Source organism: Perca fluviatilis, chromosome 5 (genome assembly GCF_010015445.1).
Source record: "Perca fluviatilis chromosome 5, GENO_Pfluv_1.0, whole genome shotgun sequence".
In the NCBI taxonomy this organism is placed as follows: domain Eukaryota; kingdom Metazoa; phylum Chordata; class Actinopteri; order Perciformes; family Percidae; genus Perca; species Perca fluviatilis.
In genome coordinates, this window is record NC_053116.1 from 29,572,007 (window position 1) to 29,594,210 (window position 22,204).

Consider the following 22,204-nt stretch of genomic DNA (forward strand, 5'->3'; position numbering starts at 1 on the left):
AGGAGCGAGAGAGAAAGAGGGCAGAGGAGCTTAGAGAAGGGATCTGCATTGTAAGTAGCTCTGAGAGCAGCAAGTAGTGGCTGTTTTTCAACCTGTTTTTGTTTTCCCGAGGAGGCGGTGAACAAGAAGGAAAAGAACCAGGCAGAAAAGCACAGATCTGAAAAGTCTGAGCTGAGTTTCAAAAGAAATACAAACAGAGAGCAGAACAGGGGGGACTGAAGCCGGGAGGAACACAAGGCAGCAATGGATAGCAGAGTCGCTCAGCCTGACCCTGGGATGGCATGGATTCACACACAGCTGCTGGCTACCGTCCAGCACACACACTAGGCTGCTAACACCGATGAGGTACAGTACTGAAAAACAGCAACAGTAACTATTAACAAAGCAGAGAAATACTTACACAGTCCATGGTCTTTTGTTCCAAGCTGGAGATTTTGCTGCTTAGTGAAAGTTGAGCTGTGCTATTTGCCTGAGAGTGCAAGCTCTGCTTTGTGTGGTGCACTTGGGAGAAAGTAGTGCTGTGCAGCTTGTCAGGTGCATTGCATGTATCTGACAACAGAGGTATGAAATGGGTTATCAAGACCGTGGATATTGTTTTGTCTAAACTAACAAAACAAGCTGTTTATATCAATTATTTCAATATATGCATGTGCATGGCAGTGAAATACAGGATAATATGTGAAATGTTTTTTTCCTACAACACAAACGTTGCCAAATATTTAGCACAAGTAGATGCATAAGTCCTGTCAGTGGGATCGTTAGCTTTACTATTCATTTATTCCCTTGGAAGAAGTCGCTGCTTGCATTGATAATGTTTCCAGCAGATCCCTAGGCAGTGCAGAGTGAGGTGAGCCTTGAATGTGATGGTTACAGTGCAGCAATGAGTTGTTGCAGAGCGGGGCAGGTAAGTGCACGTCTGGAGTATGTTGGATGAGGGGTTGTTAAAAACTGTACATGGCTGAAACTTCTCTGTTCTTCTCCGTGAGATATTTTAGCATAAGACTCACACCTTCTCTGCCACTAGCTTCAGGGCGAAGACAGAGCCCCGGGTTGTTAACTGAGGAGTGGATCCGTGTGTTTGTGTGCTCTTAAACGTGTGAATGTGTTCATGTACATATGTGTGTTTCCCAGAGGCAGTGCACAGTGGTTTGGGTTTTCTTTCTCCCTGTCTCACTGTTTGTTTTTTTCACTCATGTGGATCCTCCAGCTGGTCAGAGTTGTTTACACGGCTTCATGAGAGATGAGCAACAATGCAGTTATGACATTAAGCAGCCAGGTTATGATTTTTTGTATGGCAGTTGTGTGACCCACATGTAAAACACATTACCACCTTCACTATTTTTCACAACATCTTCCAAACTCCATCAGTGAGAGGGCAGGCTGAGGTGATGTCTGCCATCCCGATGACTAAGTGTATTGCCATGTGAGTTGACTGCTGCTGCTGCTGCTGTGTGTCTGTGTGTATGGATAGTCTGGAGGTGCATATTTTGGCTGGAGCTGTGGGTGTTTTCTGGATTATCTGATTTACTACGGAACGCACCACCTGCAAATTGGGCAAACGTGTACCAGCACAAAGCAACAAATCAGGACCTTGAACTGTTTTACTGCAATTTATTACAGGCTGGATATCCCCTGTATGATGGCAGACTACTGATAACATTTATTCTTTATAGTTATCACACTGGCAAAAAAGTGTGAGTGATTTGAGATGATTTGTGATTGAATTTGTACCCTGTGAGCACAGTACTGTACCTTAGATTTCCCTCTGCATGCCTGCTCATATCACACACTGATTTATAACTCAGCTCAACACAGGGCTCATCCCTTTTCCTACTTCCTCCCCCACAACTGTATGTCTGGAGAGCACCTGCCCCATCACCTGCCACTCAGACAGTGGCTGTCTGAGCGTGTGTGTATATGCTGTGTGGAAGCGTTCCAGGATGCCACACCTCACCCTCCTTCTGCCCCATACCTCCCTCACCTCCCCCAGCTAACCTTGCATGCAAATGCTACCTCTGCTTCTTATGGTGTTTACATTCATAAGGATACACTCAGCTGCTTACCTAAACATGACTGTCTCTGCTCTGTTTTGCACTAAAATCATTACACACCATTAACTGAAAGCAACCGTCCCTTTAAACGTCAGTGACACCGATATTTTGAGGAGGCCCTGTCACTTTCCAGGCGTTTTGGCTTGTGGCCTAAATAGCAGTGGCCTTAATAGCCCATAATAGCAGCCCTTGCTCCTGCACGTGTATAGTTGAGCTGCTTTGTTTGTCTCCTGCTTTGGTTTAGTGGTCAATTTCAGAGGAATGAGCTTGCCGAGTCATCCAGGGAATGTGAAAAAGTATCTCTGTGTGTCAGAGGGTCTCATATGGGGGGTTGAGTGCCTCTGAAGTTGGACATGCACTTGTCTTGACTGTAAAAGAGACCACCTACTGCGTTAAACCCTGTGCATTTGGTTAATAATAATACAGTAATGTGATGGCTTTGATTTGTTAAGTTGAAAAGTTGATTTTCTAAGACAAACAAAGAGCTGTAACTGCACAGGCTCTGTCATTTATTATTTAATCTGCATTTCAGAGAATATGTGGCCCATGCATGAAGGTTAAAACATACAGAAACTCGAGCCCAGAGGCGATATGTGCCGAGCACTGCCCCGGTTGTGTTGCTGCACACCTGTCTGGCACTGTAGCCCTCAGGTTATTTCACATTGGGACTTGGCCAATAAGACGCTGTGTGTGTGTGTGTGTGTGTGTGTGTGTGTGTGTGTGTGTGTGTGTGTGTGTGTGTGTGTGTGTGTGTGTGTGTGTGTGTGTGTGTGTGTGTGTGTGTGTGTGTGTGTGTGTGTGTGTGTTTCACATTTGTAGATAATACTTTTCTGGCTCAGGAGGCGTTGCTTCTTCACTAAAATGTTAATGTTTTTTTGTGCCTCTTTGCTCTTTTGAAATAAATCTCCGCAGCAACTCTTCTTTCTTTCAGCGTCTTCAAGGGTGTTTATCTCTCTTTCAATTCATCACTTTAATCCTGATGACGCTGCTGGTATTCAGAGTTTGGGTTTAAATAGTTTATAGCTTGAGCTCTGGGCTATAGTGGAATCGTTCCTGGATGGTCAGCTCGTTAGGTGTGTTCCACTTTTACCCGATCACATTTCAAAACAACGAGCAGCTCAGTGGACGGCTTGTCCATACCTGTCCAAATAATAAAGCAAGAAGTAGAGGCTGGCGGAGGGGGGTGAGGAGAAACTGCTGGTCCTCAGCTGAGAAAAAAAGTGGAGCAGAGAGCTAGAAAAACAAAGCAAACACAGGAGCAGATGAATGCTGAAGATGCATCCGCAACTTGTTGTAAAGTAGGTCAGCCTCTTCAGTGTCAGTGGCAAAGGATTAGATTGGAATCAAAGTGCTCTGATTGACACTTTGAGTACAGCAGCTGCCTCCTTTTCAATGAATTTAAACCAGAAAAATAAAAACCTGAAATGAAACTACAGCAGATACATGAATGGCACATCTTCTTTTAATGTTACTCAGTTACTGCAAAGCTTCTAGTGCTACAGTAACTTTGAGAATGGATTACAGGATAAGGCTAGGCGTTTTTGATTCACAAAACGTCTTAAACATTTAAAGGATAAGGTTGGTGATATTTAATATTTTGTTATTGTCAATAAGTTCCATAACCAAGGACCCAAACCAACAATGCATTAGTCCATCCCTCAACACATTCCTGCCTCCCTACCCTGTGTTTGGCTCTTAGCCCCATTTGTTCCTACTGAAAACGTAAATCTTTAAAAATGTGTCACAAATTAGGTTTCACTTTTGATAAAGGCTGAATAATTTCCTTAAACTACCAGTCACTGTTGTTTTTACCAAACTTTACTCAAACGCAGTAAACAGTGCATTTAGCTGCGGAGTAACATATATTTGGTGCTCTATTGAGTATTTACAGCTGCAGGATGGTGTATGGTTTGACTCAAAATTAGTCTCACTTTGCCAGACCTTCCTCGACAGCGCTGCGGAGGAGGGTCTGGCTAGTCCACACAGCATTCCGGGATGGGAGAAAAACATGCTCTGGTTTAGTGGCATTTCTTAAAACCAATCACAATCGTCATGGAGAGAAGGAGAGAGCCACAGCGCTGCTGCAAAATAGCCTCGGGGAGGAACTTGTTTCGGTGGAACGTGTACGTTCAAAGGTTGTTTTAGTCGTGCAACAGAAAACTCAGATTGGACAGATAGTCTAGCTAGCTGTCTGGATTTACCCTGCAGAGATCTGAGGAGCAGTTAACCATAGTCTTCAGAAATCCACTGGAGTTTAAACTTCCAACACAAAGAAAGCGAAAGGTAATGGACATCCAGCCGAAAAAAGTGATATCCGGCGGAATTTCTGACAGCTCTCTAGCAATCACTGAAGTGGAACGTTGTGGATATAGACAAACTCAAAATAAACTATAGCCTGTGTCTGTGTGTGTGTGTGTCAACAGTGTGGCTCATTAATGTGAATCATTTTTGGATAACAATGGAGCTCAATGGCACAGATGATTTGGTTTTTGGTCTTTTTTATTGGAAGGATTGAGCACAAGATAAACATAGAAAATCTCTAATTTGTCAAAAAGTTGCTCATTGCTCAGGATCTGCTGCTTTATATCTGGTTTATATCATTGTTAATTAAATATCTTTGGGTTTTGGACTGATTTTTTAAAAACTATTTCCTGACATTTTATTGAATAAAAAACATATTTTTGAATCCACAGATTAAACGATAATGTACATAACCATTAGTTGTGGACCTAGAAGTGTAATGATGGTGCCCTTTGACACATTACATAATGGCTCATCACTTTTATTACATAGTGAGATATCCTTTATTGGAATAGCTGTACGAAACATTAAATGGACTCATGTTGAGTTATTTGTAAAACCACTTTCTTTGATGATGGAGTCAGGTAGGTCTTTGAACATACAGTACTGTAAGATAATGTCTTGAATTTTTCATATGTCCATGTAACCTGAATCCTAAATCATCACACTTCGTAGAATCTCATTGCAAACAGATAACCATTGTCTGTCAGAAGGTACTGATTAAGAGATTTTCTGGATTTACTGCGTGTTGGATCCTTGGCCCTCCATCGACTTGGTAGCTTTTGCGACTTATGACAAAGCACCATAATTAGACCAGGTTATTTCCATAAAATTGTCAATAGCTCCTTTGTGTCTTTACTATCCTGGCTGAATGTCTCCTGTGTGTCAGCTTATCTGACTGCAGTTGTTATGGTGGTAGAGTAAAGCCGGGGGGAAGGGAGGTTAAAGGTCTAAAAGTCTTGTCGTTTACATGTGAGATGGTCACCATTTTTTCAGGCTTTTAAATGAGAGATTGCTGTTTGTCTGTTTCTGTTAGCTGGAATCCCGCCGGGGCAGACAAGGTCAGGGAAGGCCTCTCTACGTCTTGTCGCTTTCAATCAAAGACTCAAACACACAAACTCACATTCAGGTGTGCCTTGTGTGTGTCATAGCTTTGTGTGATTGTAAGCCAGGTTGTCAGTATGCATCTTCATAGTGTCTCGGAAGGTCGTGGGTAAATTGCCTGAGGCTGTAGAGACAGATTAGGAGGACCCACACCATGTGTAAACATTTGGGTAACCCCCCCCCCGACCCACCCACCTCTAACCCACCTCCTCTGTAGCCTCTGGGGTACTCACCTGTCTGGGTGGAGGCTATAAGAGGAACGAATACCAAAGAAACTCCCTGACCTGAATTCACTCAACCATTCTCACAACATTCAGGCGTCTGATCTTCCCATGCAGGTTAGTGCATCACCTTGACATCTGGTGAGCTTTCTCTGTTTGGAATTCAAGTTTCGCCGAGGAGTTTGTTTTGATTAAGAGATTTAGATGTGAAGCCCATTAAAATACCAAGAAGACACTGCCTGGCTTCCCATCCAGCTGTTTTAGGTGTACATTTGAAATGGGCAAAAAAAAAAGTCAAGTCATGTGTCAGCTGGGTCGAGGCAAATCACTTGGCAACTACCAATCATCTAATCATAAGGGGAGACACATGGGAGATACATTTAACTGTTTCAGAATATGCAGAGCCACATCATTTAGTGACAAATCCACCTGCCTACCTCAAATAAGCATAAAAACGTATTGCATGATGTATGACTTTTATCATCAAGTTCCCAGCTGCCCTTAATTGTTTTTATGTCAACAAGTCATAATTTGCATCCAAATAATTGGATGGAAAACACGCACACAAGACTGCAAAAAGCTGTGGTGAAGATTTGAGGTTTGTATTTTTAAGCTATTTTAGATCCACAGCAGCCTACCACCATAACTACACCGCCTGCTGCATCACTCCGTAAACACAAGTATATTAATATATTTTGCGCTGAAAAGTAGCACAAAACTAATAATTTGACATTGCACTGTTTAAACTTTAGAAGTTAGAAGTTGAAAAAATTAGTAGTTCTTGTTGGCAAGTTAACAGTGTCCCAGTGTTGATAGAAAATGGTACAAAATAGCCTGTGAGGGTGGTTTTCCCAGAAGTGACGCTGAATGATGTCATGTCTTGTCTCGTCAGACAATGCTGGGCTCTTTAGTCTACTGCTTGGCAATTAGTGGTCTGATGTGACCAAGTTAAACTGCGATCTCACACACACACATGAGCTGGTCACACCACACTGTCGGAACACTCTAGTCTGTCTGACCAAACACACCAGACTTACGCTGGAGAGAAACTGTGTGTGGGGGAAGAGACTGACGCTATATGAAGTTTCCACAGTCTGATCATTGTTAGATAAAATATTAATTGGTTGGATATCCAGATTTTTATCACACACACCATATCACTGCAAACGATGAAAATAATCCTCCAAAATGTTTTGTTGTGACTTCCATCTGTGACTAGTAGGTACTTCAACAACATAGCAAAGCTCACAGTGTTCTCTTACTGAATTAAATGTTCATGTTACCCAATTTCAGATGGCTGGTAATTTTATTTTGTTTTGCTCTAACCGATCAGTAGCAAGTGCATAGCATCTCCTCTGCAGCACAAGTTGCTATAGGAGCAGTACTCTTTTTGCACGATAATCAAGAATGGTTAATAGGTTGACCATTCAATTAAGAATGGTTATTTGTTTAAATTGACTTACAACAACTTGTTCAGCTGTGTCGATCTCATCTGTGCAGCTTTTTTTCTGACTCTGGCACAAAAAGACTTTGTCCCCACCTCCTTAATCCCGCATACGAAGCTCTGATTGGCTCCATCTGGAACCATGTTTCTTATACTGTATATCACCACTGAAATTACTGGAAAAAGAACTTGCTTTGGCATTTGTTTTTGACTTCAGAATTAGAGTTTTTAGACTTGATAGCTACTATGGGTTGCACCTGGTGGTCACCTCATTGTTTTTCACTAGATAGTGTAGAGAGACAGATAGGAAAGGGGGGGTGGAGGGGGGGAGAGAGAGAGAGAGGGGATGACACACAGCAAAGGGCCGCTGGTCGGATTTGAACCCGGGCCGCTGCCAAGGACTCAGCATACATGGGGCGCACACTCTACCAGATGAGCTAGTGGTTGCCCCAGAAGACTTATTTTTGAAAGCAGACTGTTCCAGCGCCTGACAGAAATCAGGCCTTAGAAAAGCACAACCTGATGACGTGAAAAGTGTGCCAACTTGTGATGTCATCTAGGAAAGGTTCATGTTGGTGTTTGAATGGTATGTATGTTGATGTCTGACCAACGTGAAGTGACGTCTGACCGAAGCAAAGAACTAATAAGCCTTGCAGGACCACACTGAGCAAAACAAAGTAGATTTCTTACATCCAAGTCACAGACTGACGACTCTTATAAACCGGGCAGATATATTTCATGATCATTTTCCTCTCTGAAACAATAAACGTCTTTTATACTGCAGTGTTACTGTCACACTGAACGCTAACATTAGCAAACAAAACAGTTCAGAAATGTATTTCCTCACCGTCATGAACCACCAACATCTCCAACAGTGAATCCATTTGTTTTAACACTCATCTCTCCCCTCTGGCAAACATCAAACAAACTTTAATTATGCGATTACACAATATTTGGCCCTGTCGTGAAGCTGAATCAGCAATGGATTTATGCTCATATTTATGTGATACACTCCATTAAAGGATTATTCTGAGACCTTCACAATGAAATTTATCACAATTAAAAATGCTCATTGTATGGCTGCTGGCATTAAAGGCATGCCAGAGTGCCATTCATTAACTGCTGTATGCAGACATGGCGTCTTAGAGCAGCCTAGTGAAATTACAGGGGGAAACACTGGCAGCAAAGTCCATAACAGTCACAAATAACAGCCTGCTATGACAAGGGAAATTACACGTCTTTGGAATTGAAATTTTAATAGCGCGATATAATTGTATCAGTGTGAGGAATGTGCAGTAAGTGTAATCGGATGCTTTCATGTTTTGATAAATGTGGTGGTGAGGCTTTATTGTCAGTTTTTGGGATCTTGATCAAATGAGCAGATAACTAATTTTCTACAAAGAGCATGTTGATTTATGGCGACTTGGCTGTTGATGGAGGATTACGTGAACATTCATTCATTAGCATAGTATTGAAAGATAACATGATCATGGAAGCTGAGATACAGTTTTTTCTAAACAATTCATTGTAGACTTGGAAAAACCTCATATTTAATTTGATATGACAGACTGCAGATAGAGGTAAGTAAAGTTTGGTTAATGATCTACATTTACAGCAGGATTACAGTATAACCAGCCAGTAATCACATTCAGACACCATTAAGCTTGTGTCATTGTGTAGCAGTGGTCTGGATGTGTTTATATGGCTCAGTGGCTGCACTATATGAGTGGATCAGTATAAGCAGTTCCCACACCCTCTCAGGTGTCCTGTGCTCAGGGCAGCCTGGCCCAGGTGATAAAGGCTGCCTTTGTCTGCAGCAGGAAACAGGTAACCATTTGTGCCTGCACCACTGTGTGTGTGTGTGTGTGTGTGTGTGTGTGTGTGTGTGTGTGTGTGTGTGTGTGTGTGTGTGTGTGTGTGTGTGTGTGTGTGTGTGTGTGTGTGTGTGTGTGTGCATACATGCATGCCAAACATATGTGTGTGAGTGCTGGGGAGAAAAAGAGAGAGAGATAGGATTAACTTTCGTCTCATATTCACAGCATACAGCACATGTGTGCTCGATAAAAGGGAAGGTAAAATATTATTTCCAGTCTGTGATTCTCCAGGCAGAAAAAAAACCCCAATATAAACAAAGTTATATTTTAAGGAAGCGCATGGATTTATGGCTTTATCCTCTTCAGGGACGCTCCTGTTTATGTAAATTACAGGTGTAAAGTTTAATATGATACTACTTACTTTAATGTAAAATATATGTATCTCATAAAGATTTACTGTGTGTCAGAATTATACTTAAACTCTAAATGACAAATACAAAGGCATTACTGGAGGGTATAATTTCTTAGCATTATCCATGACAAAGAGCCTGTAGTGTGTGTGTGTGCATGCATGTGGTTGTGGTACAAATAGATAAAAGAGATAAAAAAGTTAACAATTAACATTCACACAATGTGACTCTGTGCCCCACATTGCACACTATACAGTATACTAATTCTGTGTTTTGAGATTATGTAGCAGGAAATCTGTCATACTGAAATGTGCTTGATTTTTAGGTTTAGTTTTGGTGGCTAATAATGTCCCACAATGCAACATATGAGGAAGAAAATGGGGAAGCTGCTCACAGAGGGGGAAAAAATATATAAAATTGTGTGACTGCTTTGGAAGTTTTAAGTTTGAAAATGTCATTAAGTCAAACTCACTTTATTATTGTCGCATGGCTATATGAATACAATATTAAAACCATTTTGTCTTGACAAAATATTCTTAAGCCACCATGGATGAGAAGTTTAAAGTGCTAGGAAAAAAGAAATGTGAACATCTACAATCCCATGATAACTCAACAACTCGTGATATGACTCCCTAACAGCTGCTGAGTGAACTTGTGCTGAGACTGTTTTATAAACTGCTGTGTCCAAGGTCAAGAATGAACTTTCAATCTCTGATGCACTGTATGTCTTTGGGACACAATAGCTACTTTTCTCAGCTAATGTTGCTAAGATAACTTATTGCTAGGTATGCTATCTGTGTGAGAGTGTGAGTGTGTTTGGCTGCACCCTCTGAACAAATAGAAAAAAGAGGCTATTGGCTTTGCTAGCAAGGCTAATTGATAGGCTAAATGCCACAGTAAGCTAGCTACTGCCTTAATGAAAACACAAAGGTTTAAACTAATGGCCTGGGAGAACAAGTTCTAAATGTTTTAGCTACTTGGTCAGAAATATTAATTTACAATATTATCGACAAAAAATAAAAGAATAGTGTACCGTAACCTCTTTTGGTTTTATATATATACATATTAGGGGTGGGAATCACCAGAGGCCTCACGATATGATATCATCACGATACCTATGTCACGATACGGTATTATTGCGATTTTAAACATATTGCAATATTCTGCCATATATTGCAATGTATTACCTTTTTTCCAACTTCAAATTTTTCCCAATTTCAAATGATGTCCCCAAAAGAAAATTTTGTCAACATCTGTTTTATCTAAAAATATACATTTCTCTGTCTGTTCATCTCACTTCAATTTTATTGCTGCAAAATGGGATTGTCAAGCAGACAGACTGACCAACACATATCTCATAAAAGATCCACCCCTAATACATATATATATATATATATATTTATTTATTTATTTATTTATTTATTTTTATTTTTTTTACAGTACTTTGAATGATAAAAAATGATGTGGGCCTGTGACTGTTGAGAAGTGACCAAATAAAAAATATAAAACCAGCTTACCTCTGCATCCTTCTGTGCATACAGTTGAGATCATATGTGTTGTGTGTTAGCATCTGTAAAGTTCCTGTTACCTGGTGTTTAATTCAGGAGTTGAGGATTACCTGTTCAGGAAGCAGGAGGGTAAGAAGAGCTCCACAAGTGTGTGTTTTAACAGCCTGTCAGGAGAGCTAACTTTATGACCCCACTGCTGAGTTTTAACAGACGCTCACTGTGAATATTCAATCGGAAAAAGGTGCCTGCTAGCTAATGTTGGCTGACAGGAAGGCAAACCAACAACCAGAGTGATGGGTGAGTCAGGTGAAAGGTGAGAGTGCTGAGGATGTGCTCTCTTCCTCTGTCTGTCTGTCTGTCTGTTGTGGTATTCTGTTTGGAGCATGTGTGTGTGTGTGTGTGTGTGTGTGTGTGTGTGTGTGTGTGTGTGTGTGTGTGTGTGTGTGTGTGTGTGTGTGTGTGTGTGTGTGTGTGTGTGTGTGTCTAGATGTTAAGTACAGGTAGCGTAGAGAGGTCTTTAATTAGAGCAGGAAGACATAGCTCAGAAGACACACTAGACTTAAGTGTGTGTGTGTGTGTGTGTGTGTGTGTGTGTGTGTGTGCGTGCGTGCGTGCGCGTGCGTGCGTGCGTGCGTGCGTGTCCATGCAGGTACGTGTGTGTGACTGGGAAACTTCCTGCACACGTCAATAGTTTCAGGGTCCATTTTACTAATCCCAAGAGTGTCTGCTCATCGTGTGTGTGTGTGTGTGTGGGGGGGCTTGTTTAACTATTTTCGTGGGGTCCATAAACCGGGAGTCCAGTATACTTGTGGGGTCCCAACAGCTTTGTGGGGCCAAAATGCTGGCCCCCCCAAGTTTAAATGGCTGTCCCCACAAAGATAGTGCCACAAACCTGTGTGTGTGTGTGTGTGTGTGTGTGTGTGTGTGTGTGTGTGTGTGTGTGTGTGTGTGTGTGTGTGTGTGTGTGTGTGTGTGTGTGTGTGTGTGTGTGTGTGAGTGTGTGTGTGTGTGTGTGTGTGTGTGGTAAAATGAGGCTGCATGAATCCCCAAAATGTACAGAAGCCATTTTAGAAATTCATTCCTCCGCCAACTCCATCAATTAAACGTCCACAGACTGTCTGAATAGGTTTATGAAACGCACACAATGCTGCTTACGGTTGTTGTAACAGTCTGGCAACACTGAACCACATTGCTAAAAGTGAATTGTGTCTAGGCAACCATACAGTATTTGCTTGCTGGGTTAGTGGTTTGTTGCTGTACCGGTTTCGACTAACATAACTAGTTTATTTGTTTCAGTTATTCCAGGTTTCTCCTCCGTTTTGAATTTGGATACATTTTTGCTCCAACTACTTATAATCTCCTATGAAGCCTGCAGTGTTCCGCTAAAGTAATTATGTTCGGCATTTGAATAGGGACTGTATGAATTTGTTTTTCTTTTGTAAAAAGAAAATAATGTGATGAAAATAATGACTCTAAATAATGACTTATTATTATTATTCTGTAGTATTAAGGTTGAATGTTAAGGTTAAGGTTAAGGTATATCATCTTAAATTCTTTATGCTTTCCCTGTTTTAGTTTTAATGGTGATTGTGTTGTACCAATACAATTATTAGTATTATTTTGAGATTAAAGGTGGAGGGTATTACAATTTTTTCCAAGTCAAGAGAAGGGTCTAAACAAGATAGTGTTGAGGCTCTTGCCTTTTTAAAAACATAAGATTCAACCCCCCTCCCAACACTAATAGTTTTATACAGTTCCTTGTAGTATAATCAAGTAATACATTGATTTCCTAAATTTGCATTTGAATGAAGCATTAATAAAGTCAAAAGAATTGATAAAAATATCATGTGGAGTAGTGGCCTGAGAAAATACTTATTTTTATACTTACTTATTGTTATTTTTTTTCCCTCTCTTTTTTCACAGCTCCCATGTGTTCGTTCAGCCATGCTTCCTGGGTATGGATTCTCACCTTTTCCTGATTTCCAACCCCACCTTCACGCTTTCCGCTGCCGAGGAGAGAGTCCTAGCATGTGGATCCCTGGCTCAGGGGAGTCCCAGGCTCTGAGCGAGGCACAGGAGGACAGGCCTCTCCTGCACCCGTGCCACCACAAGCACGTCGCCGTGTGCCAGCAGGAAACATTGGCTTTTATTGAGCTACAACCACCAGTGACTCCTAAACTTAACGGTCTTGGCTCTCAGAGGCCAACTGTTATTCCAGAGACACAATGCACAACACACTCCCTGCCCCTGAATGGTTTCAGACACACTCTAAATGAACTAAATGACATGCAGAACGGCTGCCACAGGACAGACAATGAGCATGTAGCACTGTTAAATTTGAACTCTCATATACCTGCGGGTGACTGTGAGCTTGAATGCCATAATGGCATCAGGACTTCTTTGCTGGAACAGACTGAAAAACCTCGTACTGTCACAACAGTATGTCGTCCTCATCACGCAGCTCTTAGCCTCCCTCTGCCGTTCCCTCTGTCCTCTCTATACACAAACCGAGACTCCTGGGAATCTCAGATACCTTGCTCCCCATCCTCACCTACAAGTCCTGGGTTTCAGAGTCCAGACTCCTGCCGCCTGCAGAGGAGGACATCACAGGGTTCACTGAAAGAGAAGTCTATCCGTGAGTGTGCAGTTTTTTTTCACTATGGACAAAGTTGACCTAACAAATCAGGCTTTGAAAGCTTTTACATGCTTCCTCTTAATTTAATAAAGCTATTTTCTTGTTTTCAGGGCGAAAGATGCAGGTTTATTCCCCAGACAGCCAGAGTGATGAATCCAGCCCAATCCTGGATGCAGACTACATCTTCCCAGGACCTTTTGCATCTTTCCTGGAGGAGGACCTCAGTGGAGTATCTTCACTGGAGGCCCTTTCAAGCCCCTCATCCACAGACGGTCTTACAGATCTGCCAAACCTTGGTCACGATGATATTTTTAATCTACCTGCAGAACCACTGCAGATAATAGAGGACCCAATGCCAGGGGCGGGGGAGTACAGCGGGAGTGTAGAGACTTCAAGTGCCACAGGGGGGAGCTTTTTGTCACGCGTCGGTCGCCATGGGGATCAAGAACGGCGGCGCTTCTCAGCTTCAGAACTGATATCTAGACTGCAGCTGTCTCAGAGGAAGAACTCCTTCACCTTGAAGCTGGGAAAGTCGCTGTCTGCACGGGTAGCCTCCAGGGACAGACAGAGCGCCAACAGCCTCAGCCCCAACACTGACTGTGAGTAGAGAACAGAACAAACATCATGGTATCATTTCACTGAAAGCTAGTCCATAAACCTAGCCCAATGTGTTACAGAAAACAACCAGGTGAGGTATAACAACCCGTTACAAGTAAATACCACAAAAAGTCAGGTTCAATGTCCTTCTCCTTGAACAAAGGCAAAATACGTATGCAGATTGGTGACGAATAAAAGGAAAAAACAGCTCCAAGTGTAAAGGTTAACAACTTCAGCGTCCCTGCACATCACCCAATGTCGAATCTCAACCGTCTGCGCTGTTGTATGAAAGAAAACTAGCCAAAGTTGGAACAAGTGGAATTCTAGAATTCTCAAATTCTCTATTATTATACAATTATCAACAGATCAATTATAAATGAAAATAATAATTTGGGGATTAAGATGCTGACTATATAATTGCCATGTGTGCAGCTTTTGGACCTTTATTGCATGCCATCTTCCTCTCTTTCCCTCCTCTCCTGTCACCTGTCGTCTCATTACTTTCTAATACAGGCTAAAATTTCTGAAAACGTACTAGGAAAAAGACAATATTTGTTACCCCCAAAGACTCTGTAACTGGGTAATGTATATGTTTGGTAGATTAAAAAGAACAAGAAGGAACAAATAGGTGAACTGTGATAAAAAAATAAAAATAAGCTGACTATGTCAAGAAGCTGTTGCTGGAGTTTAACCTCTTAAGAAGTTGTCCCTAAACATCCAGAAAGCTTAAAACGGTGTGTGTATTGTTTTATGAACCTTTATTATATGAGGTCTATTGCTTCTTCCCTGGACCTATTATCGCATTGCCAGACCTTCCTCCACAGCGCTGCGGAGGACATTCTGGCGAGTCCACTCAGCATTCTGGGATGGGAGAGAAACGTGCTCTGGTTTATTGGCATTCCTTTAAACCAATCACAATTGTCTGGGGCCGCACAAAGCAACGGTGCTTCTGCAAAATAGTTGTGCAACAGAAAACTCAGATTGGACAGATAGTCTAGCTAGCTGTCTGGATTTACCCTGCAGAAATCTGAGGAGCAGTTAACCATAGTCCTCAGAAATCGACCAGAGTTTAAAATGGCAACACAAAGAAAGCAGAAGGTAACGGACATCCGGCCGAAATGAAAGACATCCGGCGGAATTTCTGGCGGCACTTGAACAATCCTGAAAGTGGAACGTTGTGGATATAGACTACCCTGGACCTAACCCCTGCACCTTGTGAATTTCAATCTCTTTAGATAAGTCCTTCTCCAAGCACCGCAGCTCAGGAGGCTCTAGTGATAGCGCCCCTCACAGTCCTGTAGGACCTGCACCTACTGTGCCCAGCAGTGACAATGGCATGCCTTTGCATCGGTGGAGCACAAAACTCGGGTAAATACAGATTTAAAATATTGCCACACATGAACTGCAAAGATTAAAGAACATGTATTGATGTCAGTTTACATTTTCTTTCACAGAATGCGAAAGAAATCCATAGAGGAGGACTTCTGCACACTTCCAACTGTTGCTGGTTCGAATCGCTTATCACGTTTTTTGCCTAGTTGTAAGTTTCCCTGAACTATTTGTCTTTTTCAAAACACCTAATTAAACCGAGGCTTGATTGGATTTTCCTGTAAAATCCCTTTTCACTTTCCTGCAGCGATTCTGTACCAGGAATACAGCGACGTCGCCATCAACAGAGAGATCCAGAGGCAGCAAGGGAAGGAGCCAGGCACAGAGGAGGAGAGGCTCAGGGATGAGGGGTCAGATGGGACCCCGTCTCCTTCTAATCTGTCTCCATCCAGCTCCTTTCGCTCATCGCGAGGCTCTGCTTTTGCACTGTGGCAGGACATCCCCGATGTTCGAACCAGCGGCCAGCTCGACAACTTCAGCAACGAGGAACGGAAATTACAGGAGGTGAATGAGACATTGCAGACCGCCACAGCTGTTTCTGTACTGTAGATAAGCGGCTGACATACTGTGTCTTCCTAAATTCAGGCAAAGTTTGAGCTGGTGACGTCTGAGGCGTCGTACATTCGTAGTTTGACGATCGCAGTGGACCACTTCATGTTGTCACAGGAGCTCGCCGAGTGTCTCGGAGCTCAGGATAAGCAGTGGCTCTTCTCCAAGCTGCCTGAAGTCAAAGGTGTCAGCGAGAGGTGACGTTATATGCTGCTGATGTGACTCTGTTGCCCATCTCAGTTCTTTATTTTAACGCGTCAGTTAGCATGACTCCTTCTCTGAGTGTATGTTCTGCTTCCTGGGTGCCTGTAGGTTTCTTCAGGACCTGGAGCACAGGCTGGAGGAAGACATTCTGCGTTTTGATGTGTGCGACATCGTCTTGGAACACTGCCCGGCTCTGCGAAGGGTTTATTTACCTTATGTTACCAACCAGGCGTACCAGGAGCAGACCTACCAGCGTTTGCTGTGAGTAACTGCTTTCATCACACGTATAACATATCAGCAGTTTGAAACATATATGTAAATGTATCTAGGCACTATCTCTCTGCGCACACTTGCAGCTGTAGTGCATGAAAGCCAATTGTTTCCTGTCCATAATTCCCTCTAAGGGTGTTCAGGTGTTATTTTACACCTGCATGACTTAACTTGCAGGAGGTTCATCTACAGTAGACGAGGCTGAGCATTTTTTTTTCTTTGGGTAAAAAGCACCCTGGAATTTACACGTGCTTTCACTAAAAGTCATTAAAGCGTTTCTCTAAATGAACACGTCTTGTCCTCTCAGGCACGAGAACCCTCGTTTCCCCGGAATCCTGGCTCGTTTGGAGGAGGACGCCATCTGCCAAAGACTTCCTCTGACCTCTTTTCTAATCCTCCCATTTCAGAGGATCACACGGCTCAAAATGCTGGTGGAGGTACACCATTAAACATTCACTGCAGAATTCATGTTCGCACTTGAAACCCAATTACGTGAAACTGTAAATGGGCTCATATTTGGACTGGCTGAGCAATGTTTTTCTCCCCAACAGGGCATAAAAAGAGTATTGTTTACTCTTTTAGCTTGTCTTCAAAAACATCTTTATTTTTCAGAACATCTTAAAGAGGACGATACCAGGCTCCCGAGATGAGGACACTGCCACAAAAGCTTTCAATGAGCTAAAAAAGGTGGTGATTATCATCTCTAATAGCCAGTTGGATGAGTACCAGTATTATCACTGCTGAGGCACAACAGTAATAACCATGTTGGTATGTGTCTTCTTAGATCATCAAAGAATGTAACTCCAGTGTGCAGTCAATGAAGAGGATGGAGGAACTTATTCACCTCAATAAGAAAATCAAATTTGAGGGAAAGGTGACTGAAGTCTTTGTAAATAGTCCTTTTTTGTATCTACTTTGTTATCATGTTGCAGTGTTTCCTATTTAGCAACTTATTTCCTGTCTTTTTTAGATCTTTCCTCTGATCTCTCAGTCCCGCTGGCTGGTAAAACATGGTGAACTCCTGGAAGTCGACACTCAGACGATGAGTATTTCCGGATCAAAGCTCAAGTTGCCCACCAAGCCGGTGTACCTCCACCTGTTCAATGACTGTCTCCTGCTGTCCAGGAGGAAGGAGTGAGTGATATGCAGTCAATACAAAGAGACCAGGAAATAAAATTCAAAAATCTCCTCTGAGATTAATGGTCTGTAAACAACACATAGGCTGCACCAGTTTTCACCAGGATTATCTCCCTTTTCTACAAACATAAATGTACACCATCAGAATAATTTGAAATTTGAAACAACCACATTCAGATTCTACACATAGTGGCTTTAAAGATTGACCAGCTGATTACTAATGTAAAAAAAAAAGAAGATTTAATAGATAAGAAAACATCTTTTTTTGCAGTACGTGGAAGTTCATGGTGTTTGTACATGCCAAGATAGGACAGCTGAAAGTGAAGGACCTCAGTCAGAAGCTGCAGGGCATCTCAGGCTTCATCTTCCACCTGCAGCTGTGTGAAGGCCAGCAGCTCAAACACCAGATCCTGCTCAAGTCACACACTGAGTGAGTAACAACACTCTATCGACAATAATTTAGCTTCGGTCCAAACTGGATGCTTTAGCTGACGGTGCTATAACGGCCCCTTCTTGTGTCTATCCAGGAGCGGGAAGCAGAGATGGATCACAGCCATGTTTCCATCTGATCCACGCGAAGACATAGAGCAAGCCAGTGAGAATGATGGTCAGTAGAGAGCTTTTGCTGCACTATGAATCAGTTTATGTAAACCTTTTAATCCTCTCATTCATCTTTTTCTTGTCTTTATCTCTTAGATATATCCCAGGTTCAGTGCATCAAAAGCTATCAGTCCCAGGAGCATGATGAGTTAACACTGGAGAAGGCCGACATTCTTCACGCTAAGACCATTACAAGTGATGGTAAGAATTTGGACAAAGTCCACTTTTAGATAAACTGCATTCCAACCTCAACCTGCACCTAAATTAGCATAACATAAAAAGTTAGGTCAGTGTGTCCCACTGGCCATCTGAGCGTATGTGTAGTGGTTTGTTTGATGTCTAAGGTTGTCTTTCACCAGGCTGGGTGGAAGGCATCAGACTGTCTGACGGGGAACGGGGCTGGTTCCCCAAAACCTACGTGGAGGAAATCACAAGTCGCAGTGCTCGCCTCCGCAACCTCCGAGAAAATATCCGCATCAAATGTGTCACGCAGAAATTGGAGGGGGAAGACTAACCACTTTACTGCAATTGGTTGTGTATCAAAGGTGCATTTCAGTTGCTAAGCTTCTGGATCATTGTTTTAATTTTAGATGCATGTGGGACCTACTTTATAGTATGCAGGTGCTAAAACAAGACAAGGTTTTTGACTGTATGAGCATTTTCCTTTAGCAAGCTAGCTTCCAATACAGTCAGCTTTTAATGCTCCTGTACATTTGAGTCTGTCAACAAACATTTTTAACAGTTTTGTACCACTGAAATTACTTTTTGTAGAAGCAATCACTTCATGCATGCTTTCTGTGAATGCAATCCATAACCATTTTAAAGTCTGAGAAACACATGCACATTTACTAGCACAGTTAGTAATTGTAATCATATCCAAAGGTAAATGTGTACATTTCTTGGTTCTTGTCCGAGGAGAATGTCACAAAAAAAAATTCTGTCTCATGTGGCCAAATGCCCTCTTCGAACTGTCTTATGCAACTCAGCTGAGTTATATGAGATGCAGGAGAATCATTGATGTAATATTACAACATCAGAAAGTCGCTCGAGGCAGATCCTTCTACTGAGCTGCGTTAGGACACATCAGAGGCCTTTTATCTTTATTTTTGTTCACAGTGAGTGCTGCTTTAATGTCAGACGGCAGATGAGAAGTTGCCATGTTGTGTACTCCTCTTGTTCAATTAAAATGTACACTGGTGGTTACGAGAAGAATGTGATGTGTTTTCCATCCAATTTCTGATTCTGATACACTACAGTGCGTCAGTGTGCTACAGTTCATTCATCATGTGTTAAATCATGTGCATTGTTTAACTATCCTTGCCTCTTTTTTAAGAGGACACCCTGCCTGTACGCATTGTATATGATTTGTAGTAACAATTTGGAGTGGATGATGGTTGTCCAGACAAGGCAACTGCTGAACAGTGGTTAGGGGATTTCACAATACTATTGTAACATATATGAAGGACAGACTATCCTCTTCACATGGCCGCACTACACCAATACTTTTTTCTGTTAGTTTCCTAATCTGATTAAAGGATTAGGCTGACTATATTCTATATTTTTATAAATGTCAACAAATCCCTCGAATAGACCAAAACCAGCAATTAATTTATCCTAAATCTGTGGCCAAAGACTGATAGATCTTCTTTCTCTGTGCCATGGAGCCACACTGTTACACTGGGTTACATGTTCCAGTGAACACACACACACACACACACACACACACACACACACACACACACACACACACACACACACACACACACACACACTTTAGTTGATCCCACATACACCATCCTACTGATGTAAATACTGACTAGATCACCAAATGTGTAATAATCCACAGCTGAAAATAGTCCCCAACAAATGCACTATTTACTCCTGTTTGAGTAACATTTGCTAAAAACGACAGTGCCCAGCTGATTTAGGGAATGATTTAGCCTCTATTAAATATTGAAACTATATATTTGTGACTAATTTTATAGCTTTCTGTTGTCAGTAGGAACAAGCTGGGCTTGAGGCTGAGCTCCACAGACAGGGTAGGCAGGTCAGACATTGTTGGTTTTGTTCCTTTCATGGCATTTGTTGACAGCAAGGAAAATATAAAAATGAGTGTCCTTTAAAACCCATCAAATTTACATCTATATCAGATTCACATCGGAACACATTCACATCGGCCCGTTATGAGGTAAAAGTGGAAGTTTTGCTTCACATGTACCTCATTTTAAAACTTTAGCCCCAGTTAAATAAAAGCTAGACATTGTTGCATTAGACAAATCATACAGGATCAAGTAATAATGTCATACACTAATCAATGAATTACAGGCCTACATCGTCCACAGCGTTCCCTTCATTACGTGTAAAAAATCCCCAAATGACCCACAGCACAGTATAACTGAGCTGTTGTTAATAAACCACTATAATCAACCTGCATATGTAAACTCTTCCAGTGGCACATGAAATGTTTATAACCCCTTTTTTCTATATCTGCATTGTTAGTTGTAATTTAAGCTGTTGCTGTTGCAACATGTGTATTTATACTCCTCTAGCTGGTTGTTCTCTAAGGAGATTCTGATGTAAATGTACTTTACTGTAGATGGCTTTATGTATAAAGAGTAGAAAATGTTTCATTTACTATTATGACTGTAATTTATATGAACAAAGATTTGACAAATATTACATTCCATAACTGTAAACCTTTCAGTTTCATTTCTAGTACCACAATAAATATAAATACTGTAATACACTGGATGTTTGCTGGATCTCTGCACACTGTAAATGTTTAACCACTGAAATAAATACTTCCATTTTATGTTGTGTGGAATTTTTAACAGTTTATTGTGGAAAAAGTCAAACATCTCTACAATCGCTACATCTAACATTTCTTCATCTGGGTTCTGGCCTTAAACCGGGTCATGACTCTATTTCTGTTTGTCCGCACATGAAAGGAAACTATAAGTATCTTTTTAGTTCCTCAGAGGGTCAAATCACTCAAATAAATCAAAATGTGGTGAGAATATTTCAGAACCTCCTTACTGCTGTATCTTCATTTTGTGGCACAATTAGACATAAAAGTAGTATGTACATACTATCTACACATTATTTCATATTTATAATTACAGTCAAGCTTTTCCCCATTTGGATGAGTCAGCTGCGTCCATTGATGTGACATTGGTCGGCTGTTATTATGGGATCCTGGGACTCCTTCCTGCTCCTCTGCAGCTTTGGCATGATTGGAGGTGCAGCGTGACTCACAGTAACGTGGCTGTTTCTGTCTGGCTGCAGGTCAAAGAGAAAATCTTGTTGATGCAAAGTTGCTTCACATTTAAAGGTATTCAACAGCACCTTGGCACATGAATATTTCTTGCAAACACAAACTTTTTTCGCGAATCAACAAAACCTTGACTGACTCTAAAGGGGCTGTAAGTTAACAATGTTTGTATTATCTTCCATTGACCATAACATGTTGTATTTCCTATAAAACCCTGAGGACTTTCAAAAGAATCAGTGCCTCCAGCTGCATTTCCACAGAATACCCACAGAACAAAATTGACAAAAAATAAACCAGAATGCTTTTGATCTCAAACAAGTTTGTACAAGTTGATTTTCATTCCAAACTTAACCAAACCAGGAGCAAGGAAGGTTGCTTGCAGAACTGTAAAACACTGCAGCATGCATTCAAAAATGGTCAGCAGTGATAGAAAGACACTGTATGTAGTAAATGGGCTAAAACAGTGGTTCTTAACACTATGTAACTTTTAGCTGCAGCTGTAGTTCCAATGAGACAACCTGTAGGGGGACGGTCCCCCTACAGGTTGTCTCATTGGTACTACAACTCGTGTCGGGTAACGTGAGTTGTAGTTCCAATGAGACAACCTGTAGGGCTAAAAGTTACATAGTGTTGCTTTAAATCTTAAACCTGCATTAACTGATTGTTTTGACCTCTTGGTGGCAATACAAACAAAGAAAC

General features: G+C 41.7%; 2 protein-coding genes across 2 annotated transcripts in view; one reads left to right on the forward strand and one right to left on the reverse strand.

Annotated features, from left to right (window-relative positions):
• arhgef19 (Rho guanine nucleotide exchange factor (GEF) 19) lies at window positions 1–21,046 on the forward strand. The gene is made up of 16 exons (XM_039800605.1): window positions 1–345; window positions 12,777–13,488; window positions 13,599–14,087; window positions 15,321–15,453; window positions 15,540–15,625; window positions 15,722–15,978; window positions 16,060–16,220; window positions 16,336–16,488; window positions 16,805–16,934; window positions 17,110–17,184; window positions 17,282–17,371; window positions 17,468–17,631; window positions 17,906–18,064; window positions 18,162–18,241; window positions 18,331–18,435; window positions 18,594–21,046. Exons 2-16 carry the CDS (start codon window positions 12,798–12,800, stop codon window positions 18,746–18,748), a joined length of 2,928 nt encoding a protein of 975 aa, XP_039656539.1. The 5' UTR covers window positions 1–345; window positions 12,777–12,797; the 3' UTR covers window positions 18,749–21,046.
• LOC120559132 overlaps window positions 21,042–22,204 on the reverse strand; it is a 16,373-nt gene continuing 15,210 nt past the window's right edge. Inside the window, exon 11 of the mRNA XM_039800615.1 lies at window positions 21,042–21,513. Within this exon, the coding sequence (XP_039656549.1) occupies window positions 21,382–21,513 (132 nt within the window). The 3' untranslated portion in view covers window positions 21,042–21,381. The remainder of the gene's footprint in view (window positions 21,514–22,204) is intronic.

What these genes read in the sequence shown, in the direction of transcription:
- arhgef19 (XM_039800605.1), top strand. Translation starts at nt 12,798, where the DNA reads ATGCTTCCTGGGTATGGATTCTCACCTTTTCCTGATTTCCAACCCCAC. An exon ending in CAGACCTACCAGCGTTTGCT is followed by an intron (nt 16,489 to 16,804) that starts GTGAGTAACTGC and finishes TTGTCCTCTCAG; the next exon opens with GCACGAGAACCCTCGTTTCC. An exon ending in CTGCTGTCCAGGAGGAAGGA is followed by an intron (nt 17,632 to 17,905) that starts GTGAGTGATATG and finishes CTTTTTTTGCAG; the next exon opens with TACGTGGAAGTTCATGGTGT.